The sequence below is a fragment of the Talpa europaea genome (assembly GCF_964194135.1).
Source record: "Talpa europaea genome assembly, chromosome: 16".
Classification (NCBI taxonomy): Eukaryota; Metazoa; Chordata; class Mammalia; order Eulipotyphla; family Talpidae; genus Talpa; species Talpa europaea.
This window is the reverse complement of record NC_140084.1, coordinates 28,600,817-28,621,949: the sequence shown is the minus strand read 5'-3', so window position 1 is coordinate 28,621,949 and position 21,133 is coordinate 28,600,817. Positions and strand designations below refer to the sequence as shown.

The 21,133-nt window shown below is 59.0% G+C and overlaps 1 protein-coding gene across 2 annotated transcripts in view; it reads left to right on the top strand.

Annotated features, from left to right (window-relative positions):
• The window catches only part of GNAO1 (G protein subunit alpha o1), a gene marked incomplete at both ends in the record, with an annotated part of 161,017 nt that extends 141,170 nt beyond the window's left edge, over positions 1 to 19,847 (top strand). Inside the window, 4 exons of one of the 2 annotated variants that reach the window (XM_084257839.1) lie at positions 3,066 to 3,194; positions 5,107 to 5,236; positions 16,807 to 16,960; positions 19,660 to 19,847. In XM_084257839.1, coding sequence (XP_084113965.1) covers positions 3,066 to 3,194; positions 5,107 to 5,236; positions 16,807 to 16,960; positions 19,660 to 19,847 — 601 coding nt within the window. Of the gene's footprint in view, positions 1 to 3,065; positions 3,195 to 5,106; positions 5,237 to 8,764; positions 8,919 to 10,080; positions 10,294 to 16,806; positions 16,961 to 19,659 lie in introns of those variants that run through there. The other variant, XM_084257838.1, reaches the window with a different exon arrangement.
• Positions 19,848 to 21,133: the final 1,286 nt, after the last annotated feature.

The following is a 21,133-nucleotide window of genomic DNA, read 5'->3' as shown; positions in this document are numbered from 1 at the left end:
ATGTTTTCACTGTGGCACCTTCCTCCCCAGAGAACCCTAACCCCATAAATACAAATCTTATTGGCAGAAAATAACTGACATGGTGCCATTTTGTTTTATTTCAGAGAAAAATAATGAGCTTTCCATTCCTCTCCCTTTAAAATTAAAAATAAGGACTGTGTAATCACCCAATAAATATCTCCAACATACTTTTTTTTTTTAAATATTTATTTATTTATTTATACAAGCACTGGGTACAGTCAGAAGTGTGGGAGGGTGAGAGAATTCACCAGAGCCAGAGCCAGAGTGGAGAACAGAACAGGCAGACCGATGAAATACACTGCTGAGGGGAGCAGCGGGCGGCAGGAGAGGTCTGCGCGCCATGTGGGAGCCTCCTCTGGTGGCCCGGGAGCAGCCGGGGATCGAACCGGCGCTGCAGAGGCTACGCAACCCAGCGCTCAACCGCTGAGCCACCGGGGAGGCCCCTTCCAACATACTTTGTTACCACTAAATCAGGGGATGGAAAGGAGGGAGGAGAGGGGGAGGGGCGGGCCTGCGGCAGTGGGCAGCAACCCCTGAGAGCCAGAGAGGGGTGACAGGCCAGGAAGGGCCCCGTGGCTCAGGGCCACAGTCTGCCCCTATGCTTTGTCGTGCTTGGCGTTGCAAAGGCCTCCTCAGCCCCTAGATGCGAGCCCCCAGTGCCTGGCATGGCCCACATTGCACATTGGAACCACTGGGGTTGCACCTAGCTTTCGGGAAATGCACCCCACTTTTGCATTCTTGTGCCCATTCTTGTGTGGGTTTAAGCTTCTGGGCTCAAACCCACTGTCTTAGGATGTGTGTGCTCTGACCCCACAGCAACCTGAGCAAACAGTGCTCCTCAGCCCAGACAGTGCTGCTCAGCCAGGACCATCTTGTCCCCAGGAGGTATTTGCAATGTCTGGAGGTGTTTCTGATGGTTCTGATGAGGGTGATCCTACTGGCATCCAGCGGGTAGAGGCCAGGGATGCTACTCAACATCCTCCAGTGCACAGGGCAACCCCACAGTGAAGAAGCCTGAGAAACCCTGGTCTACACGATGCTAAAGTAACAGCGGTTGGGCCGAGGAAAGAGCATCCATGCGTGGATGCTGGGCCATCCGTGTGCTCTCAGCGAACACAGCAGGGATTGTTCTGTGCCCTCGCTCTGGCCCAGTGCTCAGGTCCTATGACCAGCCCTGATGAGCCCCAGGGAGACTTGGTGGGCAGGGGTGTGGGCCAGAGCTTCCACCGATAGCTCCTGGAGCACCCGATAGCTCCTGGAGCACCCGGTGCCTCCACAAGGTCTTCTCCCTCCCCACCCCCTACTGGGCTGCCCCCCTCCCCAATCTCCTCCCCCCAGGTTGGGCCAGCTGGCCCTAGCAGCTTGTCAAACCCTGCTGGCTGCTTAAGTTTTTACCCATTTAGCTAATTATAACATGCATTCACTACAAAACAAATAAAAGTCACAACACAGAGAAGTATAAAATTACATGACACCCCTCCCACATTTACCCGTTTCCATTTATTTGTCCCAGTGACATCCAGAAAAACCTGACCCTCTGGTCTTAAATGCTACTACTGACCTCCCACTGTGAAATCTGAGGAACTGAGCTTACCTTTCCAACTCTTTCCCACTTCCACCTCCACTTTTTTGCTAGTTACAGGATTATTTTTAGTTCTTCCGGTGGTTACCTTTATAACTTTAAATAAGAAACTTGAGTCAACTCCCCAACAAGTAAGCTGAAGAAATGTGCCTGCCTTCTCTTGCTCTCTCTTTTCTCTCTCCCTCCCTCCCTCCCTCCTTCCCTCCCTCCGTCCATCTCATCCCTGCCTCCTTACAAATTTTCCACTGCCAAGGTTGCATCCTGTCTGTCACCGTGGTTAGGTCTCCTGAACAGAGTCTGGGCAGGGAGGGGAAGGCACCCACAGGCACGCAGCTGCAGAAGGGCTGAACAGCTTTCTCTGCCAGAGTTGCTTTGTCGTTTTAGCAGCTAAATCTCATCTCCTGACCAAAGCTTGGTCCAATATAGAAAAGAGTAAAAATTGGCATGAGAAGGGAGAGGGAGGCCTAATAATCCTAGGCTGATTGCTGGCTGCCAGGCCCAGCCCCTGGGGGCCAGGGTAGTCACTCCCCATGTGACAGCACCAGGGCTTGGAAGGGAGAGGGAGGTGCCTGCAGCTGGCCGGCTCCTGGACTCCTGGTATAGGCAGCAGGGCCTGGGATCCTGGAAGGTTCTCCCCTGCAACCACCCCCCTGAGACAGGTCTCAGAAGCCTCAGCACATTCCACCAGGGGCAGCAAAAGAGTTTCCCTTTGCAGCTCCCCACTAGATACAGGCTTCTGTTGCTCCTTCCTGTACCTCCAAGGCGCTCACAGCAGGGACACAGCAGGGACACCCAGCCACACTCAGTCTCATGGCTCCTGGGCCTCAGCCTCTCCCATGTCCCCTTTCTCAGACTCTCACCGCTGCCTTCTGGGCACCTGGCTCAGTCCCCAGCTTCTTCCTGTCCCCTGGCTTCTCCTCCTCCCTAGGGCTTTAATCCAGCACACCCCGACCACTCTCACGCATGTATTGCCAGCACAGCCTTCCCTCCAGAGTTCTGTCTCCTTGGTGTCCATGCGGACATCCCAACACATCAGCTGAATATGTTCAGCCAACTGAACTCCTAGCCCCCCGATCCGCTTGGCCTCCCCCCTTCCTTCTACCAAGTACAGCCTCTTGTCCCACCTGGGAGGCAGCTTTCTGTGCCTCTTCCTGTCACATCCCACTTCTCACCCCTGCTGTCATCTCTCACCTGGAAGATGTGATAGCCTCCCAACAGGTCCCCTGTGCACCCCCCCCCCCCACACACACACCTGCTCGCCTTACAGCCACAGAACCAACACCTCAGGTGGGGTACCATCTTGTTCAGAGTTAAAGCTGAGTCCATCCAGCCCCCAGCTCCTGGCCCAAGAGGTGATCTGTTTTCCAGTGTCAGCCCTGGTGGGATCTGGGCTCTGAAGGGGGTGGCAGGCCTGAGCAGTGCCCAGTGCTTGGTCCATGGTCCCATGTGTTGCCATCCCCAGCTACCTGGACAGCCTGGATCGGATCGGGGCCGCTGACTACCAGCCCACCGAGCAGGACATCCTCCGAACCAGGGTCAAAACCACCGGCATCGTAGAAACCCACTTCACATTCAAGAACCTCCACTTCAGGTGAGGCCCGGGGAGGGTCCCCTCTCCAAGGAGGAGGCTGAAGTGGGAGGTGCCAGTCTCTCCCCACAGCCATCCAGAGCAGCCACATGCAGCCCCGCCTCAGGGGCTTGGGCCACTGCCTGCTTCCCGCCAAGTTCAGCAGCAGGGGGCTTCCTGGAAGAGGGGTTCTGGAATGGGGCTCTGAAGAATGGGGGTTTTAATGGACAAAGGAGGGAATCCTGTCCCTGGTGACTTCTGCGGAGGAGGGAGGCTCACCCAGGTGACTCCTAGGAGGCCACCTTGTGGGGAGCAGTGAGGTGTGAGGGGATAAGCCTAAGCAGTATCTGTGAAACCCCAAGGGCTTAGAGCTTCAAGGAGCTTAGGGAATGGCTCACCCGCCCTCTATCTTGACACATATGGAGAAACTGAGGCCATGAGGAACATGGCTATCCCCAAGCAGAGATTTCCTGGGCCTGGTGGACGACTGTGTCCCCTTCTGGGGTAATCTTTATGCACAGAGGCCCAGGAGCCCACCCCTAGCTGCATTCCAGGTATGATTTGTGGGAGTCAGGTGAAGCAGGAGGAAAGGACAGGCAGGCAGGGACTACCGGCTGGTCAACAGGTATATGGCCCTGTCTGGGTCCCTGCCACACCTCCCAGCTCCTGCCCACTCCTGAACTAAATGAGGGGCGAGGGCCTGTCTCCAGACTCTGGGTTCAGTTGGCAGCCCGTCTGTGGGACCATGGGAGCCATGCCAGGCTGAGGAGTCCCTGGGCCTCCCTGAACCTGGGGAGCAAGGTAGGGGGGTCCAGTGACCCTACAACATATTGCTCACCTCCCTTCTCAGCCTCTCCACTCACCCCTGGGAGCATGGGGTGGGGCCCTTAGCTGCCCAACAGGTGGAGCTGAATAAGCACTCTGGAGGGGCCATGGAAGCCAATAGCCAACCTCTGTATTGCCAATGTGGAAGAGGAGCCGGGGCAGGAGGTAGAATGAGAGCCAGAACCACTCACTTGCTCCACGCTCGCTGTGGTCTCTGCCTGTAGGGCTGCAGATGTGACTCTAGGGTGCAGAGCTATGGGGAGGCGCCACCGCCCTCCTGAGGGACTCACTTCACACAGTTAAAGGGCTGAGAAATTGGGGCTGAAGCCACAGGCTGGGTGGGTGATCCAGCCTCGCACCCCACACCGCTGGCCCACTTGGGCCTTTCTGCACCCTGAGTTGGCCTTCAGCAAAGTCTCTGCCTGGAGGTTCTGGGGGTCCCGGTGTCTCCTGGGGTCAGCCCCACGGGCGTCACAAGCCTAGGAAGCTGAGGAGCTCGTCGCTCAGGGCTTCGGGTGTGAGACCCACCTCTTACTTCCAGGATGTAACCTTCCTGCTCACAGTCTCTTCCCACAACCCTGAAGCCCCAGGGGATGGTGTCTGGCAGGGAGAGGCAGGCTTCCGTCTGCTGGGGAGGGGTGGCACAGAGCAGAGGTAAGAGCGCCGGTCCAAGACCTGGGTCCCCCCAGCTCTACCTTGGGCACCTACCCCTGGTGGCTCACTTCTCCTGTCCACGTTACAGGTGACAGCTCCTGCCCCTCAAACTGGTTTGGAGCTTGTCCAGACCACAGACATGAGCGACATGTCAGAAAGCCAGGAACAGGTTGTGCATGCCCCCGAGAGGACCTCACAAAGGCACTTCCTGGGGGCCAGCTGAGGGACACGCCCTAGTAAAGCTCTCGAGATGCAAGGACAGGTCTCTGAGTGACCACGTCTGAGCACACAGCTGAGATGGCAGCCCCCACCCGAGGGCGGCAGCGGTTAGTGTCGGCTCCTAGAGCGGGGCTGCCAGGAGGCCGAGCGCGTGCAGAGCTCCTCCGCCCCTTCAGCTTGCCCAGGCACCCGCTCCTGCCCGGGCCCCACCACTTCCAGCCTCCCTGTCTCCCCACAGGCTGTTCGACGTTGGGGGCCAACGATCTGAACGCAAGAAGTGGATCCACTGCTTCGAGGACGTCACGGCCATCATCTTCTGTGTCGCGCTCAGCGGCTATGACCAGGTGCTCCACGAAGACGAGACCACGGTGAGTGACTCCGCCCGCCCGGCCTGGGGGGCTGTTTGGTGGGCTGTGCCCCTTTGCTCTTCTGACTCCTTTGCTGGACAAAGGCAGCCCCGGGCCACCAGCCCAGAGTCCATGTGCAGGCTCAGCACGAGCATCTCTGCGGACCTGGGGTCTGGGGCAGTGAGTGCCTCTTCATGGGCACAGAGGGGTCAGAGGCCGTGGAGCCAGGACAGAATTAGGGAGATCCTTAAAGAAATCAGTTTTCAGTCCAGCGGGAATGTGTGTAAGCCAGAAAGAGCCGTGCTGCGCTCGGCGCTGACCGCCCTACCGCGGCACAGGCTGGTGTGGGGCTGGTGGCGGCCCGGTGGGGCTGCTGGTGTTGCGTCGGATGGCTGGGCTCCCACCACCCATTGCTGCTGCGTCGCTCAGTTTGGGGCCTCCTGGCTTCTGAGGGGGCGCTCACCTGGAGAGGGTGCTGCCTTTCTGTGGGCCTGGGCTCGGTTTGCAGCTGAATTCAGACCGTACCCTCTGTGCCTCATTTGTCAAAGGGGATCATGTCTGGGCGCTGGGGATGGGATCTGTGCAAAGTACGTGGAGCTGTTAGTGGCACAGCAGCGCCAAGGCAGTAGGTGTGTTGTCAATGGTGGTTGTCCTGAGCTGGGGGGTCTGCTGAACAGTCCCCGTCCGTCCAAGGGGCTGTGGGCCTATCCATCTTCGGAGCCTGCAAAGAAAAGCCAGGTGTCTGTGTGATGCTCCCACCAGGTCTCAGAGGCATGTTCTGGCAGCTCGCAGAGCCAACAGTGCTGGCTGCAGGGCTTGCTATCATGGTGGGCCTTAAGCAAGGCCAGTCTTCACTCTGGGTCTGTTTCCTCATTAGTCCTCACCTGCTGGTCCCACTGGGCTGCTGTGAACCTGCGTGGCTGGGTGCAGTGCTGTGGGGAGGCGCCGCCACCATCCTGAGAGACTCGCGCAAGTTGAGGCCTAAGTCACTGGCTGGGTGGGCGATCTGGACTCAATCACACCGGCTGGTTCACTTGACTTTTCTGTGCCCTGAGTTGGGCTTCAGCAAAAGTCCCCAAGGCCTGTCTTGACCTGGGGGAGGCCTGTGGTCTCAACAATGCAACTCTGTGTGGTGAAGTTGTCCTCATTCTCAGTGGACCCGGACTAACTGACCATGCCCACCCTGGTGGGCTGCTGGCTGCCCCAGACAATGTATCCACTTGCAGGGCCTCCCCCAGCATGTCTGTTCGCTGGTTGTCTCTATTGTTTTTGAGCCACTGTTCACGGTCTGCTTGGCCACCCTTGTGGCCACTTGGTCCTCTTTCCTCCCTGAAGTGCCTGGGGGTAAGAATGAGGGTTGGTGCGGCAAGTGTGATGGTTTGGAGGCTGTGGGGTCCAAGGGCTGTTGTCCCTGTATAGGCCTGTCCCCTGGGACCTGCCCCACCAGGCCTGCAGGGGGCTCTTGCCCACCTCTGTGTGGGCCTGGCACCACAGGACACCAAGTTCCATGGTCTTTGGTTTCCAGTGAAGGTGGGGGGCTGAGGGGGACATGGCATAGTGCCACACCCTTGCTTGGGAGGCCTTGCCCATCTGCCCACCCTCTCCACCCCGAAGTCAGCTCCTCCTGAGTCCTGCTGCTGCCCGTGTCCTGTATCACTTTCTCTCCAGGCGCTTCTGCCGCCTCCTCTTCCACCCATTCCCCTATTTCCCCTCCTCTTCCCTGCTCCCCCTGCCCTTCTTCCCAAGGGCTGGAGCAGAGTATCTGGAAGAAGCAAAAGCACCTGGGGTCAGGATCAGGCTCCACCTGGCGGCCTTTCTGCCCCAAATCAGATCACCTGTGCCACCTGGGAAAGAGCAGTCGCCCCTCCAGGGCACAGGAATTGACTTCAGACTTGACAACAGCTCACAGAGGCAGCTCGTGGGCACGGTGACAGCAAGAATGGCTCTGTGGCCATAGAACCAAGCAAATGTCTGCATCCAGGAGCACAGCAGTGCTGGGAAGCTTGGGAGTACAATGGACCTGGCCCAGGCCTAGCACTGCGCCAGGCGCTCTGTGGGCATGGGACCACTTGCCCTCTTGGGACCCACCTCCTCTGTGAAAGGTGCTGATAGTAGACCAGCCCTGTGAGGACCTCCGGCTCCAAGCAATTAGGTGCCTGCACTCAGGGCTTCTCACTCAGCAATGGCTGAGGCCGGGCTGCTGCCTCCAGGGGCCTGGCTCCAGGACAGGAGTGGGATTCAGAAGCAAGAGCTAGGCCCCACTCAGCAGTCCTTGGTCCCAGCTCTCCTCCTGGTCAGTACAAACTTCCCTCCCTGGCCCGGGGCAAGACTGGAACTGCCCAAAACGTGCCAGACACCGTGTTACTGGGGCCGCCCAACCACGGCCACTTGTCCACCGCACCCCGGGACCCTAGGGCCTCTGCCTGTCCTCGTACCTCAGGCCGTGGCTCCGGCGGCTCTGGGCCTCAGCCTTTCACAGCTTCACCACCACCACTACCATCACCACCGCCTGCAGGGCCTTATCTGGCCAAACCAAGGCCAAAACCATGAGCAGATTCTGAGAGACCCTCCAAGCCCGGCAGGTATGAAGCACCTCCCTCCGATTACAACCGCCAGTAAGAGTTGAAAGCAGCAGGTCCTCAGGACACCACCGGGTGACTTTGCTGTGAACGCCTGCCCCTGGCCCTCTCCCGCGTCCTCTCCCCCACAACAACCTCTTGGCTTAGGTTGGTCCTTCCCGTACTCATCTTCCATCGCCGCCACGCAGCCCAGAGTCCCGAGGTGGCCATGGTCTCCACAGGCCCGCACAGGCCTCGGCATGGACTGGCCTGCACTTCCTGGCCCCGAGACCAGTGGAACCAATTTTTCGTGTTTTTTTCTCACTTTCTCTCATGTTTTCTGCTGGTTTTTATCTCCCTCTCTCTTAATCTGTTTTGCTGTGTTTCATCTTGGGATTCTCCCAACCCCTTTTTACTGAGAAACCAGCCCCTTAAGCAGTTCATGCCCGACCCAGCCACGGCCCAGACAACCACCCAACCCTCAATCACACCAAGGCCACAGCAAGATCACCCCCCAGACGCTGTCCCCCTGGTATCTGCTTCCAACTCTGGATTAATTCGAGGACCTCTTAGTCCTCGGTTAATGTTTCCCAACTGAATGTGTGCACCCTCCCACCCCTGCTGGCGAAACCCAATGAGACCCCAGTAGAGAAATCTGCATGCCCCGGGTGCCATGTAGACGTGTTGGATGGTGGTGCGGCCCTGCCCCTGCGTGCATGGTGCATGTCCTCTCCACCAGCTGGCGCCCCCCAGTGACCTTGCTGCCCAGCTGGGCCCTTTTCAGGCCGGGGCAGCATCCCCTTAGCTCCCTGCTCCCCCAACCCCCGCCTGCGTGTGGAATGAAGCAGGGACCACGCCCCTTTTGTCCTTGTGGATCCCCCTGTCCAGCCACGTCGGAGGGCCTTCCTCTGCTTGCCCCGCTGTGTTGTTGGCTGCCGTGGGTTAGGGCCCCGCACTTCTACCCCTCACCTGCCTCTCCCCTCTGTTGCAGAACCGCATGCATGAGTCCCTGAAGCTTTTCGACAGCATCTGCAACAACAAATGGTTCACAGACACGTCCATCATCCTGTTTCTTAACAAGAAAGACATATTTGAAGAGAAGATCAAGAAGTCTCCACTAACCATCTGCTTTCCCGAATACACAGGTAGAGATTCCATGCCCCCGAGAGAGCAGGAGGCCCGACAGCCATTTCTGGCCACACAAAATCCCGAGAGAGCAGGCCCCTCTCCAAAGCTCAGTCCACACTGAGTGTGCTCTGCAGATGCACAGATTCCACCACAGAGAATCCAGCACAAACCCTGAGACTGGCCCCCTCCCCCCAGTGCTGTGGTGAGAGGGTCTGACTGCCTGGAGACCAGCCCCCCTAAAAGTGTGCAGCCTGGAGTGGGCAGGGCTCAGACTCCTCTTTGGTGGCCTGGACTTGTGGTTCATAGGGCAGCAAAAGCAGATGGGGTGAGTCAGCCCCGGGGCTGATTTGGGGCTGAGGGGTTCTGGCGGATTACCTCTAGGTGCCAGGGCCACTCTCACCCCAGCCAGATTTAGGAAGGAGCTGTGGTCTGGGAGGCCCACAAGGCCAGACCTGGTGCCCAGGTGGTGGCTGGGACCCCCTCCAGGTGGCCTGCTCCCAGGCTCCCAGTCTGCATACCAGCCCCTTTCCTGGCCTCCCTCAACGGGCATGGCAGGCCTGTCTGGCCCCAGGGCACTGATGCCTGGTACCTCTGGTGGCTCTAGCACAAAGCCAAAGCCAGAGGCCTGTTCTGCTCCTCCCAAACAGCAGTTGCTCTCATGGAAAACCCTCTGCCCAGGCTCCCCGGGAGCACCCTGGTACAGCCTGCGGGGGTCAGCGATGCCGTAGCCAGATGGGTCTTCCTCCCACAGTGAGCCTGAGAAAGGGAGGACAAGAGGAGGAAGGAGGCCTTGGGGCTCACAGGCCCTCCTTACCCAGAGTGCTAAGCGAGGCACATCACTGCTCTGAGGGGTCCCAGGGGAGAGGACCTGCAGGATGCGGACCGGTCAGGGGCCCACCTGCCTGAGGGGTAGTTCAGATTCCTCTGGGCAGGACCCACGGTACGAGAGGTTTGCATCAGGATATGTAGATGGATAATGGGAGATTCGGGAAATAGGCGAGGCCCAGGGAGCCATTATGTTTAAACTGGAGGTGAACCACTGCCTTGACTACAGCACCCACTGCTGACTCAGCTGAGCGTCAGGCTCCCCATTCCCAGCGGCCCCTCCCTGCCCACGGCCTGACCAACACACCTGTGGGAGCCTGGCCTCACTCGCTCCCCGCCTGGTCTCTCCTGCAGGCCCCAGCGCCTTCACGGAAGCCGTGGCTTACATCCAGGCCCAGTATGAGAGCAAGAACAAGTCCGCACACAAGGAGATCTACACCCACGTCACCTGTGCCACCGACACCAACAACATCCAGTTTGTCTTTGATGCCGTGACGGACGTCATCATCGCCAAAAACCTACGGGGCTGTGGCCTCTACTGAGCCCTGGCCTTGTTGCCCACCACCTGCCGCCCTGCCCGGCCCGCTCACCCACCCCTCCCTGGAACCAGAACCCCACCCCCTCTCAGACAACTCTCTGCACTTGAAGAAGCGCCCGCCACTGGCATGCGGGCAGAAGGAAACACTTCCGCCAGCCCTGCCCGGGCCTCGGAACGCGTGGTAGCAGCTCCGGCAGGGCACTGAGGACCTGCAAAGCCTCTGGGAACAGGCCAATCCCACCCGCCTGCCACCCACTCGCCTCTGCTTCATCTCTTGAGAGTTTGGTTCGGGAGGGACGTGGGGTCCAGGGCCGCTGTCCGCCCAGAATGGGCACGCCTTCCCCTTGGCAACTTATACTCCAGGTCCTGGGATCTCCTGTCATCTGGGGCTGTGCGGACGGCTGGATCCCAGGATGATCCACCACCTAACGGGGATGTGGGCAGCGGGAACCACTGCTCAGCATTTTGGGGGTGTCTTTGGTCAAGGGCAGCTCGGTACCAAAAGCCAGGTGGGGCCAGGCCAACGCTGTGTGGGTCCCTTGGCGAGCGCCTCTGCCCTTCCTCCCCTGGGATCTCAGCCCATGGGGCAAGCCCATCCTCTGGAGACATCCTTGCCTGCTTGTGAGGCTCCCCAATGCCCTTCTGGGGAACCGTCATCCCTTATTGTCATAGGGCCGGAAATGCTTTTGACGCTGACTTTTTGCAAAGGCACGTGGTAGATGGTCGGCGGTGTCGAGTCTTGTGCCTGGACAGAGGTGGAGGAGGTGGTGGTGGTGAGGGCAGGGAGGAAGCGGCTCAGGGGAAGTAGCGCTCATGTTGACTAGGAGGGGGCCTCAGTCGCATTCTTGCAGACCCAAGGGTGACCCATCTACTTTCTCCCATCACCCAGCTGCTTCAGATTTGTGAGTGGTTGTGCTTTTTTTCCTTCTCCCATTCATAGTGAATCCAACTCAAGCCAATGGGCAGGCTGGGGCCGTGGAGCTCGGTTCTGTAGTTGGGGAGGCCCAGAGGAGGTGTGGATATGGTTCCTGCAGCCGGTGCCCCTGCTTCCTTCTTTCTTGGAGAAACCAGAGTTTGTCCACAGTTCTTGGGGTCCTGGCAACCCACAGGGCAGAGGAGGGCAGATGGCAGGACCTGCACTCAGCACCCCTACAGGCTGTGCCCAGGACACCGGCTGTGCCCATCAGAGGGCAGCCTTCTGAGAGGCTCGGGCTTGCCCTTGAACCTTCAACTCTCCCAACTCACTCTGGGCGCTGCTCAGCCCCAGGGGCAGGCAGGACCCCTGCATTCACAGTGCAGCCCCAACTGCGCTGGAGCAGGAAAAGCCCTGGCCTCAGCTCTGGGTGGTGCAGGTGGGCCAGGGCCTGCCCTCGCGCCCCAGGCCTGCAGGTGCATGAATCACCTGGGTCTGGCTCTTTTGCTGCTGCTCCTTGGGAGAAATGACTGGCAGCCAGGCTGCCTCCGACCAAGTCCACTTCAGTTTTGTTGACCTTGTTTTGTGCCGGACCTTGTCACGCGTGCTGCGTCGTGGGAAAACCCAAGCCTCAGTGCCCTGGCTCCAGCAGCCAAGGCCAGTTAGGTCATCTTGCCCAACTTTGAAGACAGTAGAGACAGTAGTTCTCTCTAGTACAGCCAGCTGTGTCCTTCATTCTGCCTTTAATTCCAAACTCAAAAAAGCTGACAAGAGGGGGTTGCAGGCCAAGTCCTACCTCTAAGGCTGTTGTCCTGGAGGTAGAAGTCACGCCCTCCAGGCTGGGGCTCCTCCTTCAAGCCACAGCAGCCCAAGTGCAGGCAGGAGTGCATGCCCTGGTCCCAGCCCATCCGGGCTACAGCCTCGGGGGGAGAGGAGTGGGGTGTGTGGAGCCCTGTGTCCTCCAGAGCTGCCCTTCGCTCTCCTGGGTGCTCTGCCCTGCTCAGTGTCCTGTGCTGCTCTCACCTCCCACCCCTGCCTCCTAGGCGGTCCTTGGCCTCAAGAGAGGAGGATATCCGGGGGCAAATCCCCTCCTTGTCCGTGGCGCCTCCCACCCATGTTGTCATAGGTGGCTCCACCACAGGAAAGAGTAATGGAGGGTGGCAGATGAGTTTTGGCTCCGTCGCAGTGTGGATGTGGGAGATATTATGAGTGACCAGACGTAGGTGAGACTGCTTGTGGGTGCCCCGAAGAGGCCAGGCCTAAGCTCTGACTGGCTGATTTCCAGGAGGGGTGCCTGCCTCTCAGTGCCCGGGGCCAGGCCCTTGAGAGCACTGGGTCTTGGCTTCCCAGGGAGACCTGAGAGCAGAGCAGCCGGTGCCTGAGGCCCCTGCCGGGGATCCTCCGAGCCTGTGGACTCTGGCTGAGGGTGCAGCTCTGACAGCACAGCTCTGGGCTCCTCACCAACAGCCTTGACATTCTGGGCCCTAGGGCCTCCTTCTATGGAGGCCTCATGTCCCGGCCCTTTCTTTCCCCTCTGGCTCCAGCAGAGCCTGAGGCATGTAGCTGCTGCTCCCCTGTGAGGCCGTGGCAGAGCCCAGAGCACCGTGATGTCTGGGGCCAGGAGGCTTCTCTGGCTCTCAGCCTTTCCCCGTGTCCAGCTCCATACCCCATTGGGAGGAACTGAAGACACCCCTGCCCTCCACAACTTTGTCTCCCATCAGCTGCCAAGAACCCTCCCCGCCCAGAGCCCTCCTACCCAGGCTGTCCCAACCCCTAGCAGGGAAGACCCAGGCCTTCCCTTCCGCCAGGGTGAGTCCGCGAAGGGGAGGGTTCCGGCTCCCACCTAATACACTCACAACTGACGCCCCCGGGCCAGACCTGCGGCTTCCTCCAGTGTCTAGCCCACATTCCTGCTGACCACCTGCCTCCCCTTGGTCCAACCTCGTGCTCACTCCAGCCCACTTGGTAAGTAAATCAGGCACAGTCCTGGCCCATCTCTCTGCCAGAGCACACGGTGGCCTGCCTGGCACCCCCGTGCTGAGAAGTCTGGGGCACAAGGCCTCTCCTGGCTGCATCTGCTCTTCCCTGAGCCTTTTGGAAGCTTTCAGACATAACTAGGCAATTCTTAAGAACTGAGGCCTGAGACTCTGGCTCCATAGCCACCAGAGATTCAGTCTGGGGTACCGGCCAGCCTTCCTCCTGCACAGTACCCCCTTGCCAGCCCACAAGCCTGCAGAGTGAAGTCCCAGCAACCTGGGGCGGTGGGCAGGACACACAGCCCGACCAGGTCAAGGTGTGAGCTGCTGCCACACGTTGTGGGTAGAGCTTCTCACCCTACAATGAGGCTAACCCTGAACCACCTGCCCAGAGAGCACAGTGGGGCCTTCCCTTGGGAGGCTCCAGCTAGATGAAAGCCCCTGTCAAGGGAGGGGCAGGTTGGGAGAGCAGCACAAAGAGCCCTCCTGGCTCAAAGTCTTGGATCCTACCAGTCGGATCAGAGGGAGTCCCTCTGGAATGAGAGCTTCTCTCTCAGGCCCAGTGCATCAAGATCCCCAGCACAAGGCCACCCCCCTTTTCAGAGAGCCAGTCACTCGGAGGCCCCACTCTCCTGTAGCCCATTCTCACCCCCAGAGCCCCTTCTGCTGTGTCCCTGGGCAGCCAGAGCTTCACCTCCTGGTCCTCTCTGCCCGCCCCCCAACACTCCGTGCCCTCCCCCTGCTGTGGCAGCCTGTGCCCTCAGTGTCCCAGGTAGCAAGCCTCTCTTGCTCGTCTCCCTCCGTAGCAAGCCTCTCTTAGGCACAGAGATCCCTCCCCCTAGCCCCACCGCCGCCACCCACCCCACATTAACTGTAATTTTGTAAGAAGAGTGACTTGTTGGTTTAATAAATCTCTAGTTATTGTAATAATTTATTGACTGCCGTAATGTATTTATTAGTCACCTGCCATTAATAAAAAGTGCCAGCTTTTCCTAGCATGAGCGTGGCGTGCTGTGTCTGTGCTCACGGCGCTCCCGCCGGGCACACCTGCACCTCACGCGTCCTCCATGCGCCCAGCCGTCCCGGGCCAAGACGGGGGGCCACCTGGCAGAGGCCTCCCCCCGCCTCTCAGGTCGTCTCGAGGGCAGAAGCTGTCTGTGTCAGGCCAAGCCCACCTTCCTGTCCTGGCCTGCTCAGTGCCAGACAGAAAGGCGGCAGTGGGCAGGGTGGACAACTGCAGCCTTGACGTGGCCCTGACTTCTCTTTTCTCAGATGACTTCATCATTCCCAGTGTTCTGGGCGTCTGTTTCTTCCAGGGGGGGTTGGAGGGACAGGTGGTGCTCTTGGCTCCTTGGCGACGGGGTTGTGTCAGCGCGTGGTGTGGAAGGGTGGCTGTCAGGCCCGTGGGCCAGTGCAGCGGGGCTCAGTGCCGGCACCTCCCCTCCCTGCGAGTCCCCGTCAGCCCTTCCTTGTCAGCCCTTCCCCGACACCAGCTCTCCCTGAGCAGGAGTCCCCTGAGAGCCAGCTCTGCACACGTGGGGACCGTGGGCGTGTCAGCGTGCGTGCAGCGTCTCCACTGGACTGTGAGCTCTCGGAGCAGGAGCCTGGTCTGCCCCAGAGCAGCCCAGCAGAGGGCCCGGCACACCAATCTCACCAGTACCGGTGGCCAGAGTGCGGGGCTTTGGGCCTGGCGGGGGCTGAGGGGGGCTGAGCCTCAGGAGAGTGGAACTGTGGAGCGCTGGCCTGGACTGCTCCTCCAGACCTAAGCTCGGGAGGGAGACACCTTCAGGCCAGCCCAGGGAACAGTCCCTGCTGTCAGCTCAGGTCACCATGGTGGCCCCTCCTGGTGACCCCTTCTGGTCCTGGGAGTGCCCCTGGGCATCTGTGCACTGGACTTGGGAGCTTGCCTCTGTCTGGGGGTCTCCAGCTCTTGGTGGAGCAGCTGTTGGGCAAGGTGGCTCTGTGTGCTAGGCAGCCATTTCCGTCCAGTCGAATCCACAGGTCTTGGTGTGGCTTGCTCTGCCCTCGTAAGTGGCCCAGAGAGCCCCAGTGTTCAGAGCCCTCAGCACTGAGCCTCTGCCAGCCCTTTCCGTAGCACCCCTGGCGCTGGCTCAGGCGCTGGCGCTAGGTCAGTATGGCTTGCTCCTCCCAGAAAGGGATCATGTGATGATGGGAAGGGGTGTGGGGCTGAGACAGAAATTCCCTGGTTGGGGCGGGGAGGGTGATCACATCCCAGGGGGCAACTGGTCATGTTTGGCGGAGTGAAAGGACAGTGCCGTTCTCTGTAGGGCCGGAAGGGAGTAGTAAAACCAGACCAGTCTGGGGTTCCCAAAAGTAATGGAGAGCTCAGATTGCCCCGACCCCAACAGCTGGCCTCAGCCATAAGAACCAAGTCCGGGCCTGATCCCAAGAGGACGCTAGTAGAAAAAAGCCGTTGGGGAGGAGGTGACTGAGGACCCTCTCTGCACCCATGCTCTCCAGGCCAAGGCCTGGACTCGCTTATGCTCCGGATCTGCCCTGTGCCAGGGCAGGCCCCCTTCTTCTGTCCCAGCTGTGTCACCTCACGATGTCCGCAAGGTGTTGATGAGGTCAGGTGACAGAGGCAGGTGGAGGGCAGGACGCGGTGCTGGCAGAGAGGGGCTGGCTGAGGGCTGGCTGATGGGTCTCACCATCTCCCTCTGCCTCCTGCTTAGAGGAAGCTGGCCCCTGGCCCTGGCAGCTGAGCCAGCAGATTGGCTCCCCTCACTGCTTGCTGGGGATGAGTTCATCCCAGTGGACGGTGCCCAGGGCTGCCCACTCCTGGTCTCTGTTCTTTCCTCTGATTTGTTTCAACCTTTCCGCTTCTGAGATTGAGCCTAGAGTTAGTCAGGGCTTTGGCCACGGACCACGCTGCTGGGCCTGTGCTGGACACATCCCCAGGCCTAGGGCAGGGTCTTGGGGGAAAGGAGCAGTTGACCCTTCCCCCAGGGAGGAACAGGTCACCAAGACACCGCCTTCCCCGACAGGCACCTTCCCCTCCTCTGCCAAGAAATACTCCACACACTCCAGTGCTTGGTGTCCTGAACAAGTCAGTCCTTCCCCAGAGGTAAAAGCTGTCCCCTCCGATGCTATCCCCTCCGACCGGGACTTTGCTTAACTTGGAGCAAAGTCATCCGCTGCTGGTTTCTGTGTGTGAGGCAGGACTTCACGTCTGCATTGCTTAAAACTCCTGCAGGGTCAGACACGGTGGCGTGTGACCCCGCCCCCCATCTGAGGAGACTGTTGCCCCCAGAGGGGTCAAGATTCCCTCAGCACCCCCAGAGTATACCCCACCCACAGACTGGGCCGAAGAGGAGAGGTTTGGGCAGGAAGGGCCAGAGCCCAGCTCTTGGACTCGCAATGAAGCTGAGTCACCCCGTGCGGTCAGTCCCTGCCCCGAGACGGGACGATGGGCGTGGACTGCTCTGAATAGGCGGAATGAAAAGTGCTGTGTCACAGGTGGCCCTTCCTCCTGTCGGCCTTTGGAAGGAGACTGTGGGGGCCCGGGAGCCCCTCCTGCGCTGAGCAGCCCAGTTCTTCCCCTCCAACTTAATTTTCTTCTCTCTTTCCCTGTCTCCTTGTCTCTCCCGCTCGATGTCTGTCCTGCTCTCTCTTCTTCCCGCCTGGGCCTGCAGAACCGCATGCACGAGTCTCTCATGCTCTTCGACTCCATCTGTAACAACAAGTTTTTCATCGATACCTCCATCATTCTCTTCCTCAACAAGAAAGATCTCTTTGGTGAGAAGATCAAGAAGTCACCTTTGACCATCTGCTTTCCTGAATACACCGGTAAGTATGGCAGCGACGATGTGCTGGAGGAAGCCCCAGCCCCGCCAGTGTCTCCCTTGCAGGCCTGAGCCAGACCCGGCCCATGGGCTCCAGGAGCAGCACCCGGCAGCCCTGCCCTGTATGCAGGGGCCACTGCAGATGCAGACACACCAGGGTGTGACACGGGCCTGGTGTGGGAAACGAGCCTTCCTGATCCGTGTCAGAAGTGACCTGGTGACTCATGAGTGACATGCAGGGATGAAGGCAGGACAGACTTCCCCTTGCATCTTGGCCGCCTCCTGGCCTCCCCTAGTCTCACCAGGGGGCTCCCCTTACACCTGACCAGGGGTGCCTCTGGCCACACAGCAACTTTGCCCAAATTAGAAAAGCAGACACACGAGCAGGGGCTGGCTGGCAGCTTCCGCTCTTCTGCTCTGAACAGGCCATGCTTCGGTGCATGGCAGCTCTACCAGGCCCCCCATCCCACCCCAGGGTGTCTCCCCTCTCCACCTCTCCATGTGCCCACTCGCTCCACCTCTTCCTCCACCTCTGGTCTTTTCCCCCAGATCAAACCGCTCCAGCTCTCTGCAAACCTCCTCCATCCCCACCTCTTCCTCTTCCCTGCCTCTTCCTCCTCTGGGACTCTTTCTCCCGCCTGGCCTCCAGGGGAATACACAGCCCCACAGCGATGCTCTCTCCAAATGGGTCTGTCCCTGGGACTGAGGGAGGTGCTGCTGTCGGTGTGCCTTCTGGCTGCCCCTGGCTGAAGTGGGGCTAATGGGCTTCCGTGCCCAGCCTGCAGTTTTCAGGGTCCTGGGGGTCACTCTGCAGGCTGAGGACAGAGCTCAGGACCCTGCATTGGAGGAGGGTGGGTCACAGGTCAGCTCAGCCAGAAATCACGGACAGTGTGGATATTGGGGGCTGGGGGGCGGCAGGCATCTGGCATCGGCTCCCAGGGCTACCTGTGGCCACCCTCTCCATTACTGGGGAGAGTCAGCCTCCCCCTTAGGTGCAAGGGGCCCATCAGCTTGTTCTGTCTCCTCACTGATGTTCTGCCTACTTGTAAGGTCCTTGTCCACCCCAGGGTGCAAGGAAAGGCAGGTGGGCAGGCTCTGACTTCTGGCAGGCAAGCAGGCCGACACCTGTGCCTTGTTTCCAGCTGGGCACTGCAACCCACAGTAGTGCCTCCCGCACAGGCGGCCCTGGGGGCAGGGGGATAGCTTTGGGACCCAGGTCTGCACTCACTGGCTGTGGCTACCGGTAGTAGGATCAGAAGGTGAAAACCAAGGAAGGGCAAGCTGGCCATGGCTAAGTGCCCTCTGCAGAGTGGGGCAAGTCCAGGAGGGCACAGACAGGCCCAGAAGGCCCGGCTCCAGGCTGCCCAGAGCCAAGGAGGGCCCGACTGCCAGCAGAGCCGGGATGCAGCCCCGTTGGCAGCCACAGCTGACCTCTCCCAGCCTGGACAGAGGCCCTCCAGGACCAGTGCAGGTTGTGATGTCATGAACCCCAGCAGGCTTCCTTGTCCCCAAAGACGAGGCCCCACTGGAGCCCAATTCAGGACACGGCCCGTGGAGTGGTCGTCTGTGTGGCACAGGCGCTAGGGCCCCCAGGGAAAGTCGGCCTGGAGTTGGGAAATCTTTGAGCTCAAACAGCACTGTGACAATGACCAGTGGTTACCCATGCTGTGGCCTGTAGGGCCCCAAGGCCCGTGGGGGCTGGAGGGCCAGGGGTGCGGGATGTCCAGGGCGAGCTCTAGGGAAGCACAGGGTGCGGGCTGAGACATCCACCCGGATGGGGTGGCCCAGTGGGCCCCCTCCCAGGATCAGCTGGGCACTTGTCTCCGCCATCAGTGCCCTGTCCGGCAGTCCCTGCGCGGGCGGCTTCCTGACGGGGCCAGCAGGTCTAATGCTGCTTGAGTCTTTTCAAACTGCTGCTCTCTGGAGCTGTGGGCACACCGAGGTGAGACTGAGGTCTCTGCCCTGCGCCCTCATTTGCGTGTCGGTCGGCGCTCTCCCGAGGTGCTCGCGCCCTGCGGTCGGAGCCTGGGCAGGGCACAGGGTGGACAGGCGTTGTCCCCTCAAAGGACAACTGTATTGTCTCCAGGCTGGCAGATACTAGTGGCGCTGAGGAAAAGGGGGCTTCTTCCTTCCGTGGAAGTTTAGGCGACGCAGTGCTGGCCCATATTTGACGTATTTAATTGAAAGCTGCTCCGGCTGCCGCTGTGGGAGCATCAGCCACAGATACCCCGCCAGCCCCAGCCAGGACCAAGGCGACAGCTGTGGATTAGGGGGTGAAGTGGGCCCCGCCTGGTCTTCCCTGTGCTGCTAGCACTTAAACTTCTCACCTCCATCCTGGCAACTCACCCAAGTCCAGGGATGCTCTAGACCACGGGCGAGTGCTGAGGAGGGCAGCCCCAGCCGGCCCCCATGTGCTCATCTAGAAAACAAGGGAAAAGCTGTGGCCTCGGCCTCCCAGGGCTCTGGGTAGATCCAGTGTGGACACAGAAGAGCCCTTGAGGAGCCAACAGCCTGGCGACGGCTCAGGCTGACGTGGGTCTGAATGTGAAGAGCGACGCGGCCAGGGGGGAAGCTGCCGACCGCGGTGTCCTCGGTGCCCATCCTTTCTCATCTGCTCCCTGGGAAATGCCACAACCCACTGCTCCCCACCTGCTGCACCCCCCCTCACGGGGGCCTCTCCCCTGTTCTTCTGTCTTCCTACAGGCCCCAATACCTACGAAGATGCAGCCGCCTACATCCAAGCACAATTTGAAAGCAAAAACCGCTCACCCAACAAAGAAATTTATTGTCACATGACTTGTGCCACAGACACGAATAATATCCAGGTGGTATTCGACGCTGTCACTGACATCATCATTGCCAACAACCTCCGGGGCTGCGGCTTGTACTGACCTCTTGTCCTGTATAGCAACCTATTTGGTAATGATTCCAGCACTCAGAAAAGCTTGCACACACACACACACACACACACACACGCCACTAGCAAATGCAAGTTGGTAAATAACAAAACCTTATATATATATACAGATATATATTAAAAAATTCTTTTTAGTTTGTACTAGAAAGAGCTTTGGACAGAACTGACCACCCTCCACAGTCATCAGTTCCCGGCATGCTCGTGCGTGCACACACACAGGGGTGGCGGTCCTGATTTGGGAACCCATCCTTTTACGAACAGCCACGTGATTTCACTCCCGAGACCCATTTCTGTGAGCAGAGGGAGGGCAAAGACGGGCTGGCCTAGTCCACCCGTTTCTCTGCTTCTACCCACTGAGGCCGTGTGCTCTCAGTTCTGTCCTGCTCTGTGCGGATTCCAAAACCCTTTACAAAATAGCCAACACCCTCAACATCTCCCTGCCCTAAAGCCCCAACAACAGAATGATTAAGTTCGCTTCTCTTTTGGGTGGTGGTGGTTGTTAACGGAAAGAATTTAGAAGAATCATTGCTCCGACCAACCCATTGTCTCCTGAGTTTTCTTTGTTCATGTAAAACGAGGCAAGAGTCAGAGGAAAGGGAGACTGGGCTGCTTTCCAAAAGCAGCTGAGGGGAGGGTGCAGACAAACAGATGCACCTGCCCCACCTCCGGGAGGGTGTGGAGGGAGAGGGGTCAGAAGCGGCACAGGGAGGCCGCATCCATAGACCTGACTGGGCCAGGGTCCCGTGGGGTGAGGCCTTCCGGGGCCTGGGATGGGGTCCTGTGGGTTCTGACCCCACCTGAGATGCTGGCCCCTCCTGCCCTACCCCCACATCACTGAAGTGTGCCAGGGGTTTTTTGGTTGGTTGTTGGTTTTGAAAATCAAAGAAAATGGTCAGACCAGACCCCTTATCTCTCTCTCTACAGACTGCTTCATGGACTCTTTGCTGTTGATGTTGATCTCCTGGTAGCATGACCTTTTGGCCTTTGTAAGACACACAGCCTTTCTGTATCAAGCCCCTGTCTAACCTACGACCCCAGAGTGACTGACGGCTGTGTATTTCTGTAGAATGCTGTAGAATCCGGTTTTAGTTGAGTCTTTACATTTAGAATTTGAAAGGAAAAAATACTTCTCATGTGCTTTGTAGCTTAAAAAAAAAAGAGGAAAAAGGAAAACTCACCATTTCATCCATATTTTTCTTCTTCTTCTTCTTTTTTTTAAATAAAGAAACACACACATCCCCATCCCACCTCGAGTGCAGA